Below are 23,216 nucleotides of genomic sequence, written 5' to 3' on the forward strand. Positions count from 1 at the left end.
ATAGTAAGTACTCCTAACCCAACCCCTCCCACAGCCTAAACCTAACCTACCGCCCAAGTGCCTAAATCTGACATCCTCCTCGCACCCTAAACTCAACCTCCTCCGTCCCCCCCAGCCTAAACATAACCCACCCTCCTAGTGCCTAACCCTCCCCCCAACTCCAGTACTCACCTTCAGAATCCCGGCGGTTGCCAATCATTAACCATATCTTGAAGCTTTCACTAATACAGTCAACACGATCTTCATTTATGGACTAATGTGGGCCACACAACTACGGACAGATTCGTGGATATAGAGGATTGGCAATTTATCAGGGAACTAGTAAAATACAGCATGTTAAAAATTCCAGACTCGCAGAGTGACAATTTTCAGTTCGGAAGCGGGATTGTCCAACATGTTGGATTTCACTAATGTCCTGTCCCAAGCATCGGCAGAACGGAGAATTACCCCGATAGTTGCCTGATGTATGGACCCCATTAGTCAAGCCAAACCAGAAAATGAACTTGCCTTCCCATCCAGAAATTGTGCCCATTGCAGTGTTATGAACACTGCTACAAAGTTTACATTACCAACCACACAGCTCTCTGCTAGTGTTCACGCTAGGAGAAAGGGGCGTGGCCAATGAATAAGGGTCGTGTCTTTATGACACGTCCCCTTTCCATCACTCTTGGAGGCGTGCCTGGCACTTACGATCATGCCAGGTAGCCCCCACTGCTGTCACTGAATGGATGCCGGACACATGCGGTGACTGCTGCGCCGCCGTTTTCTCCACCTGCAGGATACTGCGGCCCGCGGGAGGGGACAGAACCCGCAGGCTGTTTCAGCGGGGCCCCGCTGAAACAGCCTAGCGGGAACGCTATGCTACACAATCCATCCATTTTGCTCTCCATTTACAACTTACCGACAAAACGTGCATCCCTTAAGAAATTTAGGGGGGCGATTCACTTATTTTATCGGGCACCTTAACTATTGGGAAAACAACGGAGCTATTAAATTGTTGCTCCATTCAGGTGCCGTGCCGTGGTTTTAGCTGCACAGTGGTTGAACCTGTTTAAAGTACTTTGGGCATGCAAAGTGCCAACTTCTCTCATTTCTGCGAGCAGAAATTTGTCTATCCGTGCCTATGGGTGCCTGAACGGAGCAACAATTGAATTGCTCAATGGGGCGCCCATTAGTTAAGGTGCCTGATAAAAGAATTTAATCACCCCCTTAGATTGTTAAACGTTCCCAAGCAGAGCCCTCTTCAACAATTACTTTTATGGCCTGTTTTTAAAAATGTTACTTACTGGTCACAGGGAGGAAGGGTGCGAGATAATGTGTTAACATGTCTATTTTATTCTCTATAAAGGTAACACTACTGCAGAAATATTTCACTGGAAACAAAGTATAAGGTTTCATAGGAGACCTACTAAATTTATGTAGTGTAGAAAGTAGTGTGGTACGTGTGTATTAAAACACTTGGAGTCTATGTTTCATCATCAGCTTAGAAGGTTCTCAGTAACTCAGCAATAGGATTCACTTTTTTGTTTCTGACTCATACACTCACTTGATTCCAACATCTTTTCCAGACTGTAAAATCCACATTAACGAGTTGTTCAACTCATGAACATATTCTTGACCTAAACCCTGTTAAAAAAAAAAAAAAAAAGTTAGAGAGCTATATAGTATGAAGACAAGTCATACCAGGGAGAGGGATAAAAATCCATAAAAATGAAATGCTATGTACAGAATGTGATCTTTGAAACAAAAAGTACAGGTACTAAAGTTTCTAAATAAGGAGTGCTTCTGGAGCACAATTCTCAATGTCTACTAACTACAACCATTCTAAAATCACTAACCCTAACACTATCAAGACTATGCAGATCACTTCATTGCTATTCTAACCACTTCCAATTAAAGTAACATTGTATCTGGCACAAATCAGGTTGCAAAGCAATGGGCAGAAATACTTTTATACATTTTTGGCTGCTTTTGCTTTTAGTCCACAAATGCTGCACAGCTTTGTTGTTAACAAAAGAAAGAAAATAGCCTATGGCGCTATGGAAACCAATATGTAGTACTAATGAGGTTTAAATTACAAATACAAAATAGAGGGAGAGATGCACCTAGCTGCACTGGGATTCTGGCACAGGGAATGTAAGCGTCAGCATCCAGACTGCCGCGATGCAGAACGCATACAGGCCCCCGTTGCAGGTAATGAAGGACGGAACTAGGGATCGTTCCGTCGTTCATTACACCATTCTAATGTGCACCCGAGGTACGATATGTCTTACATTTTACTGTAACAGTGTGTACCTGACATTACAGTTACACCACCTGCAGTGCAACACGGTTTTGCCCAGGTATAAAGTTACTTATTTTTTTTTGCTTTGCTCCCAACTCAGTATCAGCCCAAAAGGGGGAAATTCAATTCCTAGTATGGCGATGTAGCTCCCAGGATGAGTGCCTTGCCCACATCGCACCCTACACTTCACTCGGGAGATGCAGTTTACCGTAACTAGTGCCAAGGGCTTAGTCACATTAAATTGTATTTTCCAACTTAAGTGCTGGTTGCAATGCTGTAAACTAGTGCCTCAGGGCAGTAATTGCATGCGGTAGTCAGATTTGTGCTTGCACCTTAGGAGGGTGCGAGCAAAAATCCTCTAGTTGTGGATTTATAGCGCAACCAAGTTAATAGCTCCAGGCACTCATGCTGGGAGCTACATTGCCATCCTGGGATTCGAACTGCCCCCTAAATGTCTTGCCCCTTTTAAGTGAAATTCAAATTAGACTTCTGGAAATGGTTATCACTGAAATGGTCATTTATGGGGCGGGTTGATACAGTCAAAATTAATACCATACCCAAGATACTTCATTTTCTTCAAGCCCTCCCTATATGCATTCTCAACTTTCTTTTCAAAAATATCCAAGTCGCTGTTGGGAGATTTGTCTGGGGTTGGTGAAGGCTCAGACTTGGACACGAGCTCCTCATTTAGAGTACAGCAAATGGGGGTCTTCAACTTCCTTGCTTCATTAGTTTCTATTCATTCCATGTAGTACGAGTAGTCTGGCAAGACATCTCCACAGCGGGTCCTCATCTAGGAACAATGTTCTCCCCTTCTACTCACATACTCCCATGGCTGGTCAAAATCTCTAAGTTCTCATGTACCATTTTTTGAGCCAACATTTAAATGCTGGAGCAGATTTAGATATCTCTATTCGCTCCCAGGACATAGTTAATCCTCTATTATCTTATTTTCCACCGGACCTCTTGTCTAACAATTGACATAAGTAGTTTTCAGATTATGGCCCGTATTCAATTAGAGGCGAAAAGTCGGAAAAGTTTCGCCTGTCCGACTTTCTGCCTCCTTCAGAGGCAAAATATGTAAGCGCGCATCCCAACTTTTCTTCATATTCAATTTCTAAACAGGTGAAAACAGAAAGCGGTGAATGCAGAACAGGCGGAAAGTTCTGTCAGAAGTGGGGAAATCAGTCTGTATCCCCAAATAAGATGCACTAACACAGGAAATCAATGTAGATGTGTACTAATAGCCCTAATAAGAGTGTTTGGGGTACTTAAATAGTTTAAATTGCTTCTTATTAGCGTCTTTGCAAAAGTGGTGAAAAATGGCATAAAATATGAGATATGGTAAGGACTTACCTTTGTTATCTCTATTTCTACGAAGTCCATAGGGTTCCACAGGATACCTCGGGGGTATAGGTGATGACGTCAGGCATCGGGCACCATAGAGTTAAGTTTTCAGTCTCCCAGGATGCACTAGGGTCCCCCTCCTATACCCCACCCCCGAGCCAAGGCACCTCAGTTAGTTACCAAGCCACAGGCCGGAGGAGGAGAAGGAAGAGAGAGAACAAAGATCTGGAGACACACAAGAATCACATTCTCACCAGAGGGAGACGGAAAAACCGGTGACCAGAGTAAAGCCAATCTGCAGCACAGGTGCGACAGGGCGGGAGTCCTGTGGAACCCTATGGACTTCGTAGAAATAGAGATAACAAAGGTAAATTCTTACCATATCTCACATTTTCTACTTCAGGGTCCATAGGGTATCCACAGGATACCTTGGGGATGTCCCAAAGTAGTATCCTTTAAGGGTGGGGACGCTCCTGTGCTGAAAGGAGAATCCGCCGCCCGAAGGAAGCATCCTGAGAGGCGAAGGTGTCAAACCTGTAATATCTCACAAAGGTATGGACAGAGGACCATGTAGCAGCCTTGCAGATCTGGACTGCAAAGGTACCACGTCGAGCTGCCCACGAAGGACCCACAGACCTAGTGGAATGAGCCTTCACAGAAGGAGGAACCGGCAGACCTTCATGAAGATAAGCTTCAGAAAAAGCCATACGGATCCAGGCTGCCAAAGTCTGCTTTGAAGCAGGCCAACCCTTTTTACGGAAGCCATAGAGGACAAACAAGGCGTCCGACTTCCTAAACGAAGAAGTGCGGTCAACATAAGTCCTTAAGGCCCGCACAACATCCAAAGTGGCCTCACCCACTGAAAGGCCAGGTGAGTTAAAGGCCGGAACAACTATTTCCTCGTTAACATGAAACTGGGAAACAACTTTGGGAAGAAATTCAGGACGAGTGCGTAGCACTACCCTGTTCCCATGAAAAATCAAGAAAGGGGATCTACAAGAAAGAGCCCCTAAATCAGAAACACGTCTGGCCGAAGCTATGACCAGAAGGAAAAACAGTCTTAGCTGTTAGCCATTTAAGATCCACTGAGCCCAGTGGTTCAAACGGCGGTCCCTGCAGAGCCCTCAGGACCACAGCCAAATCCCAAGGCTGGCTGTGGCTGAATGCGCAGAACACCTTGCATAAAGGTGCGCACATCCGGGATTGTGGCAATCCTACGATGAAACCAGACAGACAGGGCCGAAACTTGCACCTTCAAAGAAGCAAGGCGAAGCCCATGGTCTAATCCCGCTTGCAGGAAGGCGAGAACCCGAGACAGACGAAACTCCCTCGGTGCATAACCTCTCGGCTGACACCACTGCAAGAACGTATGCCACACGCGATGGTATATTCTCGCGGAAGACTGTTTCCGAGCTCTGAGCATGATACGCACTACAGAGCTGGAAAACCCCCTGGACCTTAACATGGTCGTCTCAACAGCCACGCCGTCAAAGACAGCAGAGTCAGGTCCGGGTGAAGACAAGGACCCTGTAACAGAAGGTCCGGACGTAGCGGCAACCGCAGAGGACTGTCCACGGACAGACCCTGAAGGTCTGAGAACCAGTGCCGTCTGGGCCATGCGGGAGCTATCAACAGGAGCGTCCCTCCTTCCTGTTTGAATTTCCGGATTACCCGTGGAAGTGGGGAAACCGGCGGAAAGAGATAAGCAAACCGGAACGTCCACCGGACTGACAGAGCATCCACCAGAGACGCCTTTTCGTCTCTTGTGCGAGACCCGTACACCGGCAACTTGATGTTGTGCCGGGACGCCATGAGGTCGATCTCTGGAAGACCCCACCTGTCCACCAGCAGTTGAAAAACGTCCGGGTGCAGGGACCATTCTCCCGATGAACGTCCTGACGACTGAGAAAGTCCGCCTCCCAGTTTAGCACTCCCGGGATGAAGACCGCTGATATGGCCGGAAGATTGCGCTCCGCCCATACCAGGATCCGAGACACCTCTACGAGAGCCGCCCGACTTCGGGTTTCTCCTTGCCGGTTTATGTAGGCCATGGTGGTAGCGTTGTCCGACTGGACCTGCACTGGGTGACCTTGGAGAACTCGACGCGCCTGCTGGAGAGCGTTGAACACCGCTCGGAGTTCCAAGATGTTTAGGGGAAGCTCTGCTTCTGCCGGAGTCCACCTGCCTTGGAACAAGTGTGGACCCGAAACTGCTCCCCAGCCCCGAAGACTGGCGTCCATCGTCAACAGGACCCAATTCGCCACCCAGAACGGACGACCCTTGTTGAGATGGGTCGTCTGCAACCACCAGGTCAGGGACAGGCGAACCTCCGGAGTGAGCACTATCGTCTGGGATTTTAGAGACTGAGGCAGTCCATTCCACTTGGACAGGATCAGGTGCTGCAGAGGTCTGGAATGAAACTGGGCATATTCCACCATGTCGAATACCGACACCATGGAGCCCAGTAACCTCATCGCCGAGTGTAGAGACACCCGGCGGCTCTGCAGACAACTGCGCACCCTCGACTGTAAGGCAGAGATCTTTTCCCCCCGTCACAAAGATCCTTTGCTGTCCCGAGTCCAATAAGGCTCCGAGGTGCAGAATCCGCTGAGACGGGACCAGGGTGGACTTCTGCCAGTTTATTAACCAGCCGTGCCGTTGCAGTAGCGCAATGGTCAGGTCCAAGTGGCGCAGAAGGAACTCCGGAGATGCTGCCACTAATAGAAGGTCGTCCAAGTACGGCAACATGCGGACCCCCTGCAGCCGCAGGGAAGCCGCCATGACAGCCATCACCTTGGTGAAAACACGTGGTGCTGTCGCCAGGCCAAAAGGTAACCCCCGGAACTGAAAGTGGTCGCTGCGGATTGCAAACCTGAGGAACCGCTGATGGCGCAAAAGAATAGGGACATGCAGGTAAGCGTCCTGTATGTCCAATGACACCATGTAGTCCCCAGGTTCCAGCGCCAGAATGATGGACCGTAGGGTCTCCATCCGAAACTTCGGCACCCGCAAAGATTTGTTGAGAGCTTTGAGGTTGAGAATCGGAGGAAACGACCCACCAAAAAGAGATTGGAATAGAAACCCTGGCCCTTCTGGGAGAATGGAACAGGCACTATAACTCCAGCCTGGAGCATAGTGTGCAAAACTTTCCGCAGCTCCGTGGCTTTGTTCCGGTCTGATGGTAGACCCGTGGTGAAGAATCGAGCCGGAGGTCTGTGCCGGAAGGAGAGGGCATACCCGTGTGAGACCACCTCGAGAACCCAAGTGTCTGTCGTGGTGACCGACCAACACCGGGCGAACTGCAGCAGGCGGCCTCCCACTTTGGGATCCCCCAAAGGGAGGCCCGGACCGTCAGGCCGCAGGCTTGTCATCTGGCTTAGGGGCCGGACATCTGGTACTCCAGGCCTGCTTCCGGGGCTTGGCCGATTTCTTGGGGCCAGCCTGTCGGGGAAAGGATTATGTCTTAGGCCTACCCTGGGCCCTATAAGACCGAAAGGACGGAGTACCTGAACGAGAAGGAATAGCAGCCGACAGGAGACATGCCGATTTAGCTGCCGCCAGCGTGGCTAGAATTTTGTCCAGGTCTGGACCGAAGAGAACTTCTCCGTTAAAAGGCAACGCCTCCAAACCTTTTTTGGAATCAGCGTCCGCCTTCCAGGATCGCAACCACAAGGTGTGACGAGCAGCCACAGCTGCCGAAGAAATTCGAGACGCCAGGGTACTAACATCCAAGGCCGCTTCGTTGATATAAGTGGCCGAATCCCGGAGATTGCCGATCAACTCCGTCTGCTCAGCCGAACAGTCGGAATCGAAGGACGCCTCCAACGTATCAGCCCAGCGCTCCATAGCTCGGGCAACCCAGCAAATGGCCATAGCCGGCCGCGCAGCCCCCCCCCCCCCGCAAGGGAATAGACGGACTTCAGGCAGATCTCCACCTTGCGGTCCATAGCATCCTTAAGGGAGGACATGGATGGCATGGGTAATGTGGCACTACGGACAAGGCGTGTCACATGAGAATCCACCTGAGGAGGGGATTCCCACTTTGCAAAATAATTGACCGCAAACGGATACGCCACTGTTAAACGCCTTTGAGGCTGATATAGTTTGCCTGGCTGTTTCCACGCTTCCTCTAGGTGGTCAACTAATTGCCCCGAAAGAGGAAACACTGTGGTATCTCCTTTAACATCTTTGAAAAAGGCGTATTTGGACTTTGATACCGGAGGCTCCTCATCCTCAATATCTAAAGCAGTACGGACTGCACGAATAAGGCCAGGTATATACACCTTACAATTAGCGTCCGACTCTTTAGGGCGGGAAGTTTCCTGGTCAGAAAGATCCAGAATCTCCCCACGTCCCGTCCAGTCGTCATCCTCATAAGGAGCAGACAGACGCCACCGGCCGCTTGTGAGGACGCATCACAGACTCCCCTTGTAACACTTCTGACAACTGCTGTACAGAGCTTGTTAACGAATTAACCCACGCAGGCTCATGAGAGACCTGAGGGGGGGGAAATAGGGAGACTGTGGGGGTACCATCAATTGTCTTGGGAAACCCTGCATGGGTGACGACACCACTGACTGCTGGGACAAACCCATCTGAGTGAGGGCAGGCTGCGGAGCTAACTGGCCCACGAGGGTTGTAAGCGCTTTGGCAAAACAAGCCCAGGGCGGCTCCTGTACCAGAGCTGTGACCGTAATCGGTCGCGTCAACGAATAACACTGTCGACATAGTCCTTCCGCACTGCCGTCCCCCTCCGCTATAGGTACCTTGCATGTAGTACATAACAGCTGGAGAGGAAAATCACTTTCAGACATAATGGTAAGTATGTGACACCTCTCACTGATACTCGTTAGTATAGTGGGAGAACCACCCTGCAAGCACCGCAAGGGCTTTAGCAGAAAGAACAGGGACAGTAAAATGCTGACAGAAAATGAAAGTACAGGCAGCAGACGCTAGCATAGGTCACATACAATGCAAAGAAATCAATTCCTGCACTATCAGCGCTGATTCTCAACTACACAGACTCAGAGCCTGGTGGGACACAGCGCTGTATACACAGACCTTATCCAACGGAGGAGAGGTATGCAGGGGGACCCAGACCACGATGCCACCGTTCTTCAGCGTCCAGCAGCGCTCACCATGCTTCTTGCAAAGATGGCCACCGAGGCGCAGAGAGGAGGCCGGCCTGGGGAGGAGCGCTGACACAGGACCAGTCAGCGTGTGCAGAGAGGGCTGTGTGCAGCGGGGGAGGCGCCGGCTGTGAGACAGGGAAGGCGCTCTCCCCTGGCATGCATTTAACCCCTGGGACGCCGCAGCGCTACCGCACTGCCGCGGTCCTGCTGTCCCAGGGGGGTAGTGGAAGCGAAGGTTAGAACCTGGCTCCATGCTGCAGCCAGTCCCCAGGGAGCCCCCTGCCTGGGGACTCTGGACTATGTGTTTCAGCGGGGACCCACCGCGGGACCCCGCTGCTTACCTTTGTCCCCCTTGATTCCGGCCATGGTCCTAAACATCTGGGGTCACCGCTAGCTGTGACCCCAGATGTCTAACAGCATCCCCGGATCAGTACCGGCGTTCTGGTACCGGCGGGGGTGTAGGGAAGACAGCATGGACGTCAGGACTGACTGTCCATGCTGTACTTCCAGATGTGCAGCATCAGCTGCTTGAAGAAAACTTCAGGGGCTCTTCTTAGCCCCCTCTCCTACAGGTGCATCCGACTCCGGCCGGGCACCAAACTAAACTGGGGTGCCTTGGCTCGGGGGCGGGGTATAGGAGGGGGACCCTAGTGCATCCTGGGAGGCTGAAAGCTTAACTCTATGGTGCCCGATGACTGACGTCACACCTATACCCAAGGTATCCTGTGGATACCCTATGGACCCTGAAGTAGAAAGCAGTATTTTGGGGTGAAAATAAGTAGTCCAGTCAAATTTGTGGTACTCGAAAATGGGTGCTAGCATATTTTTAGGTCTGTAAAGTGAACTTTTTAAAAAAGTGAAAAACTACCCTCATACATGCACCTGCAATCCCCAAAACACTTAGCCCCTCCTTACAGGACCGGAAGAAGTCTATTTTGCTAGTTTTCATAGTTGTCCCCCCACTTATTTGCCCTCAAACCAAAGTACTTTTTTGGGGTGTTCTGAGGAAATTTTTTTTTGCAGATTTGTCCTTTGGGGGGCTGTCCCAAGTAGTTTCCCCACGTTGGCACACCAAAATAACAATTTTGCACTTTTTTTCACTTGCTATTCATAGGAGATACTTTCTGCCTATCACAATGCATTGACTTTCCGCTTAGACGAAATCGTCCTGGAATTGAAAATGGAGATGCTTTGAAAACTGGCAGAAAGTCCGAATCCACGGAAATTTTTCGCCTCTAATTGAATCCGGCCCTATGTACAAAGGACTAACTGGTGGATTCAAGAGAGATGAAATATTTCATAGATATTCAAATGTTCTTTTAAGCTTCTGGCTCACTCATGTTGGTTGTATTTCCAATTCGGCCATTACGTTCTCTCAATCCCCAAGCACTGTGTGCCGCATAAGGCTCATCACTTGAATCTTTTTTCTAGCCAAAGAAGCTCCCCAACATCTGATCTCTCATCTTTAATGTACATAGGCATCACCCCCTCTTCCTGCCTTTGCATGAAATAGGTAATTGAACATTGATAAGGGCCAATGGTGTGAAAATTTCAAATTAGCCATGCTAGCTTTTGTTACATACATGCTATAATGACAAAATCCTCTTCAGATGGAATTATTGCCCAAACCACTTCAAAAGAGAGGACTCCCTGTTCTCTCTGCTCTTTGTTGAGTTTATTTACACTACAGCAAGGTGGCAGTCAAGGGTGAGTATATCTTTACTTTTAAATGGATGGGTTGCATTAAAGGCCCCTACACACGGAATGATATTGCTAACGAACCGACGCATCAGAACAATAAATCAGCAATACTGTTCAGGGTGTATGCACTATATCATGCATTGCGAGCTGCCGTGGAGTAGTCAGCCGCATCTCCTGATCTTTTGTACATGCAAAAAGATCAGGCGATGCGGCAGACTATCCCATTCAACGGTCGGGCACCAGATCGCCCCGTGTGTAGGGACCGCCCAATATGTCGGCCATGAGATCGGGGGTCGCATCGTACCGTGTGTACCCACCTTAAGCCATTTTTATTTTATTAGCCAGTTACAAAACAAAAAAATCCCATAAAGATAAACACATTGGGTTCATTTTTGATGGTAATGGCACTTTACATGAGGAGTATTTTATATTCTCTTTCATTAAGGTCTCTTTTCTGCAGTTAGAATGACAACTGACTGACCTGTAAATACTCCACTGCCTCCTGGACAGAAATTCGACCGTAATCGGCATCACCACATATATAGTCTCCTAATAGAATGAACAAAAAAAATTATATGAACAAAAAAAATATATATATTTCTCAAACTTGCTTCATATAATTCATACTAGATATTGATGCAATCGTATTCATTTGTGATTGTATAGGCTATGAAATAGGACTACAATTCCCACTTTAACTTCTTTACTGCAAATGCTTCTGTCACACCTATGCAGAGTTTATTTTCACACTTCTCTGGCTTTTCTGAAAATACTCCTTTTCCTTATAATTGATACGACAAAGGAAAGCTACCCAAAATGAGCTAAAAAAGATGAAAAAAAATTAAATTGCAAGAAAGTGAATGAAAGCAAATGTGTTTTTTTTTCCCCTAAGTCACCCACAAATACATAGGGCTATTCAATTCAGCACGCTGTTTGGTCGTACAGTGGCCAGTTAAGTCTTGAGAACCGGCATTCTCCGACTTAACATGGGTGTTTAGTCACAAGAACCTGCATTCTCCTAATAAAAAAAAGTGTCCGCCGCGTGGCTGTTAGCGCCGTGCTAAGCTGGAAAACTGCTGCACGGCCAGCACTTGTCCTTTTTTTTTTACCCAACCCTGATAATTTATAGAAATATCCTTGTTAGTTCATATGCTGGGCATACACTATACATTATCTGTCAGTTATCTGGCTGGTTGGAATGAAAATCTGATAATGTATGGGAGCAAACAATCAACTATTTGCTCACAAACACTGGAAAAGACAAAAATGGTCGTTCAGACAAACTGATTAAATCAAATGAATTTAACCACTTTGAACAATTTTTTTTTTTTTCCATTTTCCAGTGTTTAAGACCATATGCTCGATTGTCATTTGCTCCCATACATTACCAAGTTTTCATTACAACCAGCCAGATTAGACAGATATCTGACAGATAATTGTATAGTGTATGCCCAGCATAAGTGATACTAATGCCAAACACAGATTTGTATACCTGCACCAAGAAACATTTTATCATCATAATAAGGGGGAGATGTATTAAACTCTGGAAAGTGATATATTGGGGAGTAATAAACTAACAGCCACTCAGCTCCTAACGGTCGTGTTACAGGCTGTATTTGAAAAATGACAGTTAGGAGCTGATTGGTCTGTAGTTTTTCACTCTCCAATTTATCACTTTCCAGATCTTAGTACATCCTGTCCTAAAAGTTCACAAGGAAAAATATGAGATATGGTAAAAACTTACCTTTGTTTTCTCTATTTCTAGTCCATAGGGTTCCACAGGATACCTTGGGGTATAGGTGATGACGTCAGGCATCAGGCACCATAGAGTTAAGTTTTCAGCCTCCCAGGATGCACTAGGGTCCCCCTCCTATACCCCGCCCCCGAGCCAAGGCATCTTAGTTACGTACCAAGCCATAGGAGGAGAAGGAAGAGAGAGAAAAAAAAAAAGATGTGGACACACACAAGAATCACATTCTCACCAGAGGGAGACGGAAAAACCGGTGACCAGAGTAAAGCCCATCTACAGAACAGGTGCGACAGGGCGGGAGTCCTGTGGAACCCAATGGACTTCGTAGAAATAGAGATAACAAAGGTAAGTTCTTACCATATCTCATTTTCTACATCAGGGTCCATAGGGTATCCACAGGATACCTTGGGGATGTCCCAAAGCAGTATCCTTCAAGGGTGGGGACGCTCATGTGCTGAAAGGAGAATCCGCCGCCCGAAGGAAGCATCCTGAGTGGCAAAAGGTGTCAAACGCATAATACCTCACAAAGGTATGGACAGAGGACCACGTGGCAGCCTTGCAGATCAGGACTGCAGAGGCTCCACGTCGAGCTGCCCATGAAGGACCCCACAGACCTAGTGGAATGAGCCCTCACATTGGAAGGAACCGGAAGGCCTTCATGAAAATAAGCTTCTGAAATGGCCATACGAATCCAACCTGCTAGAGTCTGCTTTGAAGCAGGCCAATCCTTTTTACGGTAGCCATAGAGGACAAACAAGGCGTCCGATTTCCTAAACGAAGAAGTGCGGTCAACATAAATCCTTAAGGCCCGCACAACATCCAAAGTGGCCTCACCCACTGAAAGGTCAGGTGAGTTAAAAGCCAGCACAACGATTTCCTCGTTGAAATGAAAACGAGAAACAACTTTGGGAAGAAATTCAGGATGAGTGCGCAGCACTGCCCTGTTACCATGAAAAATCAGGAAAGGGGGTCTACAGGATAGAGCCCCTAAGTCAGAAACGAGTCTGGCCGAAGCGATGACCAGAAGGAAAATTGTTTTAGCTGTCAGCCATTTAAGGTCAACTGAGCCCAGTGGTTCAAACGGCGGTCCCTGGAGAGCCCTCAGGACCACAGCTAAATCCCAAGGCGCCACTGGTGGAACAAATGGCAGCTGAATTCTAAGAACACCTTGCATAAAAGGAGCGCACATCAGGGATGGTAGCAATCCTACGATGGAACCGGGCAGACACCTGCACCTTCAAAGAAGCAAGGCGAAGCACATGGTCTAGTCCAGTCTGTAGGAAGGCCAACACTCTAGACAGACGGAACTCCCGAGGTGCATAACCTCTCGGCTGACACCACTGGAAAAATGTATGCCACACACGATGGTATATTCTTGCAGAAGATGGTTTCCGAGCTCTTAGCATAGTTCGTACTACAGAGCTGGAAAACCCCCTGGACCTTAACATGGCCGTCTCAACAGCCACGCCGTCAAAGACAGGGTCAGGTCCGGGTGAAGACAAGGACCTTGTGACAGTAGGTCCGGTCGTAGCGGCAACCACAGAGGAATGTCCACGGACAAACCTTGAAGGTCTGAGAACCAGTGCCGCCTGGGCCACGCGGGAGCTATCAACAGGAGCGTCCCTCCTTCCTGTTTGAATTTCCGGATTACCCGTGGAAGGGAAAACCGTACACTGGCAACTTGTTGTTGTGCCGTGACGCCATAAGGTCGATCTCTGGAAGACCCCACCTGTCCACCAGAAGTTGAAAGACGTCCTGGTGCAGAGACCACTCCCCCGGATGAACATCCTGGTGACTGAGAAAGTCCGCCTCCCAGTTGAGGACTCCCGGGATGAATACTGCTGATATGGCCGGGAGATTGCGCTCTGCCCAGACCAGGATGCGGGACACCTCTACGAGTGCCGCCCGACTTCAGGATCCTCCTTGCTGATTTATGTAGGCCACGATGGTGGCGTTGTCCGACTGGACCTGCACTGGGTTACCTTGGAGAACCCGATGTGCCTGCTGGAGAGCATTGAAAACAGTGCAGAGATCCAAGATGTTTATTGGAAGCTCCTTTTCTGCCTGAGTCCATCTGCCCTGGAACAAGTGTGGACCAGTGACCGCTCCCCAGCCCCGAAGGCTGGCGTCCGTTGTCAATAGGACCCAGTTCGCCACCCAAAACAGACGACCCTTGTTGAGATGGGTCGTCTGCAACCACCAGGCAAGGGACAGGCGAACCTCCGGAGTGAGCACCATCGTCTGGGATTTTAGACTCTGAGGCAGTCCATTCCATTTGGACAGGATCAATTGCTGCAGAGGTCTGGAGTGAAACTGGGCATACTCCACCATGTCGAATACTGACACCATGGAGCCCAGTAACCTCATCGCCGAGTGTAGAGATACACGGTGACTCTGCAGACAACTGCGCACCCTCAACTGCAAGGCAGAGATCTTTTCCCCCCGTCACAAAGATCCTCTGCTGACTGGAGTCCAATAAGGCTCCGAGGTGCAGAATCCTCTGAGACGGGATCAGAGTGGACTTTTGCCAGTTTATCAACCAGCCGTGCCGTTGCAGTACTGCAATCGTCAGTTCCAAGTGGCGTAGAAGGAGCTCTGGAGACCCTGCTACCAACAAAAGGTCGTCTAGGTACGGCAACATGCGGACACCCTGCAGCCGCAGGAACGCCACCATGACCGCCATAACCTTGGTGAACACACGTGGTGCTGTCGCCAGGCCAAAAGGTAACGCCCGGAACTGAAAGTGATCGTTGTGGATTGCAAACCTGAGGAACTGTTAGTGACGCAAAAGAATAGGGACATGCAGGTAAGCGTCCTGTATGTCCAACGACACCATGTAATCCCCAGGTACCAGGTCCAGAATGATGGACCGTAGGGTCTCCATCCGAAACCGCGGCACCCGCAAGGACTTGTTGAGGGGCCTTGAGGTTGAGAATCGGACGGTACGACCCATTGGGTTTCTGCACCAAAAATAGATTGAAATAGAAACCCTGGCCCCTCTGGGAGAATGGAACAGGCACTATAACTCCAGACTTCCGCAGTTCCATGGCTTTGTTCTGGTCTAAGGGAAGACCCATGGTGAAGAATTGGGATGGGGGCCTGTGCCGAAAGGAGAGGGCATACCCGTGAGAAACAACCTCGTGAACCCAAGTGTGTCGTAGTTGCCGACCAATACTGGGTGAACTGCAGCAGGCGGCCTCCCACTCTGGGATCCCCCAAAGGGAGGCCCGGACCGTTTCCTGGGCTTGGCCGAATTCTTGGGGCCAGCCTGTCGGGGAAAGGACTGTGCTTTAGGCCTACCCTTCGCCCTATAAGGCCGAAAGGACGACGTACCCGAACTGGAAGGGACCGCAGCAGACGGGAGACATGCAGACTTGGCTGCCGCCAGTGTGGCCACAATTTTGTCCACATCTGTACCCAAGAGGACTTCTCCATTAAAGGGCAAAGCTTTCAAACCCTTTTTGGAATCAGCGTCCGCCTTCCAAGATCTCAACCATAAGGTGCGACGAGCAGCACCCGCTGCCGAAGAAATCCGAGATGTAAGGGTACTAACATCCAAGGCCACCTTCATTGATGTAAGTGGCCGAATCCCGGAGATTGCCTATCAACTCGGCCTGTTCAGCCGAACAGTCTGAATCCAAAGACGCCTCCAAACTATCAGCCCAGCGCTCCATAGCTCTGGCTACCCAACATACAGCCATAGCCGGTCTGGAGCTGTGACAGTAATTGGTCGAGCCAATAAAAAACACTGCCGACATAGCCCCTCCACGTTACCCTCCCCCTCCGCTATTGGTACCTTGCACGTAGTACACAGAAGCTGGAAAGGAAAGTCACTCTCAGACTTGATGGTAGGTGTGTGACCCCTCTCACTGATACTCGTTAGTATAGTGGGAGAACCGCCCTGCATTCACCGCACCGTAAGGGCTTTAGCAGAAGAAAAGCAGGGACAGTGAAATGGCTGACAGTAGAAAGTGAAAGTACAGGCAGCAGATGCTAGCAGAAGTCACATACAATGCAAAGAAATCAATCCCTGCACTATCAGCGCTGATCCTCAACTACGCAGACACAGAGCCTGGAAGGACACAGCGCTGCATACACAGACCTGTTCCAACGGAGGAGAGGTATGCCGGGGGACCCAGACCACAATGCCACCGATCAGCAGCGTTCACCATGCTTCTACAAAGATGGCCGCCGAGGAGCAGAGAGGAGGCCGGCCTGGGGAAGGAGCGCTGCCACAGGGCCAATCGGCAGGTGCAGAGAGGGCTGTGTGCAGCGGGGCAGGCGCCGGCTGTGTGCAGCGGGGGAGGCGCCGGCTGTGTACAAGGAAGGCGCGCTCCCCTGGCATGCAATTAAACCCTGGGACGCTGCAACGCTACCGCTCAGCCGCGGTCCGCTGTCCCAGGGGAGTAGTGGAAGCGCAGGTTGGTTACCTGGCTCCACGCTGTAGCCAGTCCCCAGGGAGCTCCCTGCCTGGGGACTCTGGACCATGTGGTCAGCGGGGACCCACCGCGGGACCCCGCTGCCCCCTTGAATCCGGCCATGGTCCAAAACATCTGGGGTCACCGCTAACTGTGACCCCAGATGCTTACCAGCATCCCCGTATCAGTACCAGCGTTCTGGTACCTGCGGGGGTGTAGGGAAGACAGCATGGACGTCAATAGTGACTGTTCATGCTGTACTTCCAGATGGGCAGCCACAGCTACCTTGAAGAAAACTTCAGGGGCTATCCTTATCCCCCTCTAAACAGGTGCTCCGACTCCGAGCCGGGCACCAACAAAACTGTAGTTTGCCTTGGCTCGGGGGCGGGGTATAGGAGGGGGACCCTAGTGCATCCTGGGAGGCTGAAAACTTAACTCTATGGTGCCCGATGCCTGACGTCATCACCTATATCCCAAGGTATCCTGTGGATACCCTATGGACCCTGATGTAGAAAGCTTAATATAGGGCAAGCCTTTCGAAGTTTCAACAATAGCACAATACAAAATGCACAAAGACTGCTGAGCTCCAGATTTAAATGTAGCAGCCATTACAGCTAATGACTACACATCCCCTCTAACAAGGTTTGTCTACCCAATACCCACAACCCCTTGCCCAGACACAATCCCATCCTCCATACTTGAATCTGTCGAAGTCTGTATATTTCTGTGGTTAACCAATGCCTACATCAAATAAGTTCTTTAGCAATATGTTGGAGTGAGTAGGAATTTATAGCTTATGTGGGGCACACGGCACTTCATGAACAGACGAAAATGTTATCCCCACCCCCAAACAATTAGACCCATTTCCCCCTCTACCACCACTTGTTCACATTTGTTGCCACCTTAGTTTTCTGAGCCATACTCGCTCTTCTTGTGTCAACTCTGCCAGTTGACCACTGTACTGGAAAACAGAGCAGAACTAAGATCAGTGTGATACCTACACACACACACACACACACCTTGCACTACAGAAATCATTATGAAAACTAGGGATAGAGAGGGGGCGGGGAGATCTCCACCATGCTGGCTTTAATAAATTCAGAGGATAACTCATTATAAAAAAAAGGAGGTTCCCCATGTTCAAATGAGGTGGCCTCCTTTGTGGAATTGTCTGGTAGTCACTATCACCAACGCAGTACAGAACCACTAGTAAAGTTGGGAGGCACCTACATTTGAAAGACAGGAGACTCCTCTGACTAAAACAATGTGCACAGTTATTTCCTGCTGATATACAGATAACTACATATAGAAACTAGCTTTAGGAGGTTTTGGAAAAGTGTATTTAAAGAACCAAACTATTTCTTGGTGATGGTTTATAAAAGAAAAATATGCTTTTAGTTTAGGTAGATTATTTTTCCTCTCATAGCAAAAACAATCTAATGCTATTTTGTGTAAATTTAAAGTAAAAAATAAAATAAGCAACATACAAAATTGGACTGCCTGCCCTGACCATGTGGTATATTCATATGTATTAACATGACATCTAGCCCAACCAAAACTATACATACGAGATTTTTAACCTAATTTTCTCAATAAGTATGTAGCATCTTCAATGAAAAGATGAAGGTTTCAATGCAGATAAACATCCTCATGAACAAATCTTTTCATCCAAAGACAAATTTGTAATGATCATAGGAACTATATACCAAAAAAGTGACAATTCATTTGAAGGAGCCATTAATAGCAGTTTACAGCGAGCTTCCAGAAGCTGCTAAGAATGTCTCTGGTCATAAGGCCGTAAGTATCACACAGACAAAAAGCGTGCTGCAGAGAAACATCACAAGGTACTGGCAGCTTCTTTTTAAGTTTGATATACTGCATTATGCACTTTTTGTTCTGCTGGTAGAACTTAACCATTTGCTATAATTCTGAATTGGTAACATGTAGCAAATCATATCACTACTATTGGTATAGTTAATTCATGTCTGTATAACATGATATAAATACATACACATTGTCATATCCCAAAGGGTTACATGAGTCATCAGTTTACATATATTTTGCTGTATTGGGCTTAATATGTAGCATCAGGTATTTTGTACGAGGATCAAACAGACATGAAAATTATGTGGGTCCAGCCACCAATCACTTTAAGCTGGGGCCCTTCCTCACTGTCAGGGTCACATCAGAATGCAAGTTTTTTGTGTAAAACAATCGGAGAGAAATAAGTATGCAAGTTGAGTCTCCCATATCCAAATATTCCTAATTACGGAATATTCCGAAATATGGAATTTTTTTTAGCATGACAGATAGTGAAACCTGTGCTTTTTGATGGATCAATGTACACAAACTTTGTTTAAGGCACAAAAATATGAGATATGGTAAGAACTTACCCTTGTTATCTCTATTTCTACGAAGTCCATAGGGTTCCACAGGATACCTTGGGGTATAGGTGTGACGTCAGTCATTGGGCACCAAAGAGTTAAGCTTTCAGCCTCCCAGGATGCACTAGGTCCCCCTCCTATACCCCGCCCCCGAGACAAGGCATCTCAGTTAGTTACCAAGCCATAGGCCGGAGGAGGAGAAGGAAGAGAGAGAACAAAGATCTGGAGACATACAAGAATCACATTCTCACCAGAGGGAGACGGAAAACCGGTGACCAGAGCAAAGCCCATCTGCAGCACAGGTGCGACAGGGCGGGAGTCCTGTGGAACCCTATGGACTTCGTAGAAATAGAGATAACAAGGGTAAGTTCTTACCATATCTCATATTTTCTACTTCAGGGTCCATAGGGTATCCACAGGATACCTTGGGGATGTCCCAAAGCAGTATCCTTTAAGGGTGGGGACGATCCCGTGCTGAAAGGAGAATCCGCTGCCCGAAGGAAGCATCCTGAGAGGCGAAGGTGTCAAACCTGTAATACCTCACGAAGGTATGGACAGAGGACCACGTAGCAGCCTTGCAGATCTGGACTGCAGAGGCACCACGTCGAGCTGCCCACGAAGGACCCACAGACCTAGTGGAATGAGCCTTCACAGAAGGAGGAACCAGCAGGCCTTCATGAAGATAAGCTTCAGACACATCCAAAGAGGCCTCACCCACGGAAAGACCCGGTGAGTTAAAGGCCGGAACAACGATTTCCTCGTTAACATGAAACTGGGAAACAACTTTGGGAAGAAACTCGGGCCGAGTGCGGAGCACTGCCCTGTTCCCATGAAAAACCAAGAAAGGGTTTCTTACAAGAAAGAGCCCCTAACTCAGAAACACGTCTGGCCAAAGCAATAGCCAGAAGGAAAACAGTCTTAGCTGTTAGCCATTTAAGATCCACTGAGCCCAGTGGTTCAAACGGCGGTCCTTGGAGAGCCCTCAGGACCACAGCCAAATCCCAAGGCGCCACAGGTGGAACAAAGGGCGGCTGAATGCGGACAACACCTTGCATAAAGGTGCGCACATCCGGGATTGTAGCAATCCTACGGTGAAACCAAACAGACAGGGCTGAAACCTGTACCTTCAAAGAAGCAAGGCAAAGCCCATGATCTAGTCCCGCTTGTAGGAAGGCGAGAATCCGAGACAGACGAAACTCCCTCGGTGCATAACCTCTCGGTCGACACCACTGGAAGAACGTATGCCACACGCGATGGTATATCCTCGCGGAAGACTGTTTCCGAGCTCGCAACATGGTACGCACCACAGAGCTGGAAAACCCCCGGGACCTCAGCATGGCCGTCTCAACAGCCACGCCGTCAAAGACAGCCGAGTCAGGTCCGGGTGAAGACAAGGATCCTGAGACAGAAGGACCGGTCGTAGCGGCAACCGCAGTGGACTGTCCACGGACAGACCCTGAAGGTCTGAGAACCAGTGCCGTCTGGGCCACGCGGGAGCTATCAACAGGAGCGTCCCTCCTTCCTGTTTGAATTTCCGGATTACCCGTGGAAGAAGGGAGACCGGAGGGAACAGGTATGCGAACTGGAACGTCCACCGGACGGACAGAGCATCCACCAGAGACGCCCCTTCGTCTCTTGTGCGAGACCCGTACACCGGCAACTTGATGTTGTGCCGGGACGCCATGAGGTCGATCTCTGGAAGACCCCACCTGTCCACCAGCAGTTGAAAAACGTCCGGGTGCAGGGACCATTCCCCCGGATGAACGTCCTGGCGACTTAGAAAGTCCGCCTCCCAATTTAGCACTCCCGGGATGAAGACTGCTGATATGGCCGGAAGATTGCGCTCCGCCCAAACCAGGATCCGAGACACCTCTACGAGAGCCGCCCGACTGCGGGTTCCTCCTTGCTTGTTTATGTAGGCCACGGTGGTAGCGTTGTCCGACTGGACCTGTACCGGGTGACCCTGGAGAAACCGATGTGCCTGCTGGAGAGCATTGAAGACCGCACGGATATTTATGGGAAGCTCCGCTTCTGTCGGCATCCACCTGCCCTGGAACAAGTGTGGACCCAAAACCGCTCCCCAGCCCCGAAGACTGGCGTCCGTTGTCAACAGGACCCAATTTGGAACCCAGAACGGACGTCCCTTGTTGAGGTGGGTCGTCTGTAACCACCAAGCAAGGGACAGGCGAACCTCCGGGGTGAGCACAATCATCTGGGACTTCAGAGACTGAGGCAGCCCGTTCCACTTGGACAGGATCAGGTGCTGCAGAGGTCTGAAGTGAAACTGGGCGTATTCCACCATGTCGAACACCGACACCATGGAGCCCAGTAACCTCATTGCCGAGTGTAGGGACACCCGGCGGCTCTGCAGACAACTGCGCAACCTTGACTGTAAAGCAGAGATCTTGTCCTCAGGTCGTCCAAGTACGGCAACATGCGGACACCCTGCAGCCGCAGAGAAGCCGCCATGACAGCCATCACCTTGGTGAAAACACGTGGTGCTGTCGCCAGGCCAAAAGGTAACGCCCGAAACTGGAAGTGGTCGCTGCGGATTGCAAACCTGAGGAACTGTTGATGGCGCAAAAGAATAGGGACATGCATGTAAGCGTCCTGTATGTCCAATGACACCATGTAGTCCCCAGGTTCCAGCGCCAGAATGATGGACTGTAGGGTCTCCATCCGAAACTTCGGTACCCGCAAAGACCTGTTGAGTGCTTTGAGGTTGAGAATCGGACGATACGACCCATTGGGTTTCTGTACCAAAAAAAGATTTGAATAGAAACCCTGGCCCCTCTGGGAGAATGGAACAGGCACTATAACTTCAGCCTGGAGCATAGTGTGCAATACCTTCCGCAGCTCCGTAGCCTTGTTCCGGTCTGATGGTAGACCCGTGGTGAAGAATCGAGCCGGGGGTCTGTGCCGGAAGGAGAGGGCGTACCCGTGGGAGACAACCTCCAGAACCCAAGTGTCTGTCGTAGTGGTTGACCAACACTGGGCGAACTGCAGCAGGCGGCCTCCCACCCTGGGATCCCCCAAAGGGAGGCCCGGACCGTCAGGCCGCAGGCTTGTCATCTGGCTTGGGGGCCGGACGTCTGGTACTCCATGCCTGCTTCCGGGGCTTGACCGATTTCTTAGGGCCAGCCTGTCGAGGAAACGACTGTGGTTTGGGCCTGCCCTGGGCCCTAGATGACCGAAAGGACGATGGTCCAGAACCAGAAGGAGCAGCGGCCGATGGGAGACAAGCCGATTTGGCTGCCGCCAGCGTGGCCACAATCTTATCCAGATACGGACCGAAGAGAACTTCTCCGGTAAACGGCAACGCCTCCAGACCCTTTTTGGAATCTGCGTCCGCCTTCCAGGATCGCAGCCACAAGGTGCGACGAGCAGCTACCGCTGCTGAAGAAATCCTAGACACCAGAGTACTAATGTCTAGGGCTGCCTCGTTGATGTAGGTGGCCGAATCACGGAGATTGCCAATCAACTCCGCCTGTTCGGCCGGACAGTCGGAATCAAAAGAAGCCTCTAATGAATCCGCCCAGTGCTCCATTGCCCTGGCAACCCAGCAAATGGCCATAGCCGGCCGTGCTGCCCCCCCCCCCCCCCCCGCAAGGGAATAAGCGGACTTCAGGCAGATCTCCACCTTGCGGTCCGTAGCATCCTTAAGGGAGGACATGGATGGCATCGGCAATGTGGCACTACGGACAAGACGGGTCACGTGAGAATCGACCTGTGGAGGGGATTCCCACTTTGCAAAATAATTATCCGCGAACGGATAAGCCACCGCCAGGCGTCTCTGCGGCTGGTATCTTTTGCCAGGCTGTTTCCACGCCTCCTCTAAATGGTCCACCAACTGACCCGAAAGAGGAAAGACTGTGGCATCGCCCTTCACATCTTTGAAAAAGGCATACTTAGATTTAGCCGCTGGGGGAACTTCGTCCTCAATCACCAAGGCTGTGCGGACCGCCCGAATAAGTCCAGGAATATATACTTTGGACTTAGCATCAGCGTCCTTAGCATGGAGAGGTTCCTGATCGTAAGGATCCAGAATCTCCCCATCATCAGACGTCCCCTCGTCATCCTCATAAGGAGCCGACAGACGCCACCGGCCGTTTATGCGGCCGCATCACAGACTCCCCTTGCAACACATCCGACAAGTGCTGTACAGAACTCGTCAGGGAGTTAACCCACGCTGGCTCCTGA

General features: G+C 49.8%; 1 protein-coding gene across 1 annotated transcript in view; it reads right to left on the reverse strand.

Moving 5' to 3' along the window:
- LEMD3 (LEM domain containing 3) overlaps positions 1-23,216 on the reverse strand; it is an 85,400-nt gene that overhangs the window by 26,461 nt on the left and 35,723 nt on the right. The window contains exons 4-5 of the mRNA XM_088463148.1: positions 10,946-11,013; positions 1,547-1,626 (exon numbers count right to left, since the gene is read on the reverse strand). Of these exons, the coding sequence (XP_088319274.1) occupies positions 1,547-1,626; positions 10,946-11,013 (148 nt within the window). The remainder of the gene's footprint in view (positions 1-1,546; positions 1,627-10,945; positions 11,014-23,216) is intronic.

This window comes from Taudactylus pleione, unplaced genomic scaffold, assembly GCF_031769625.1.
Source record: "Taudactylus pleione unplaced genomic scaffold, aTauple2 ptg001327l, whole genome shotgun sequence".
NCBI lineage: Eukaryota > Metazoa > Chordata > Amphibia > Anura > Myobatrachidae > Taudactylus > Taudactylus pleione.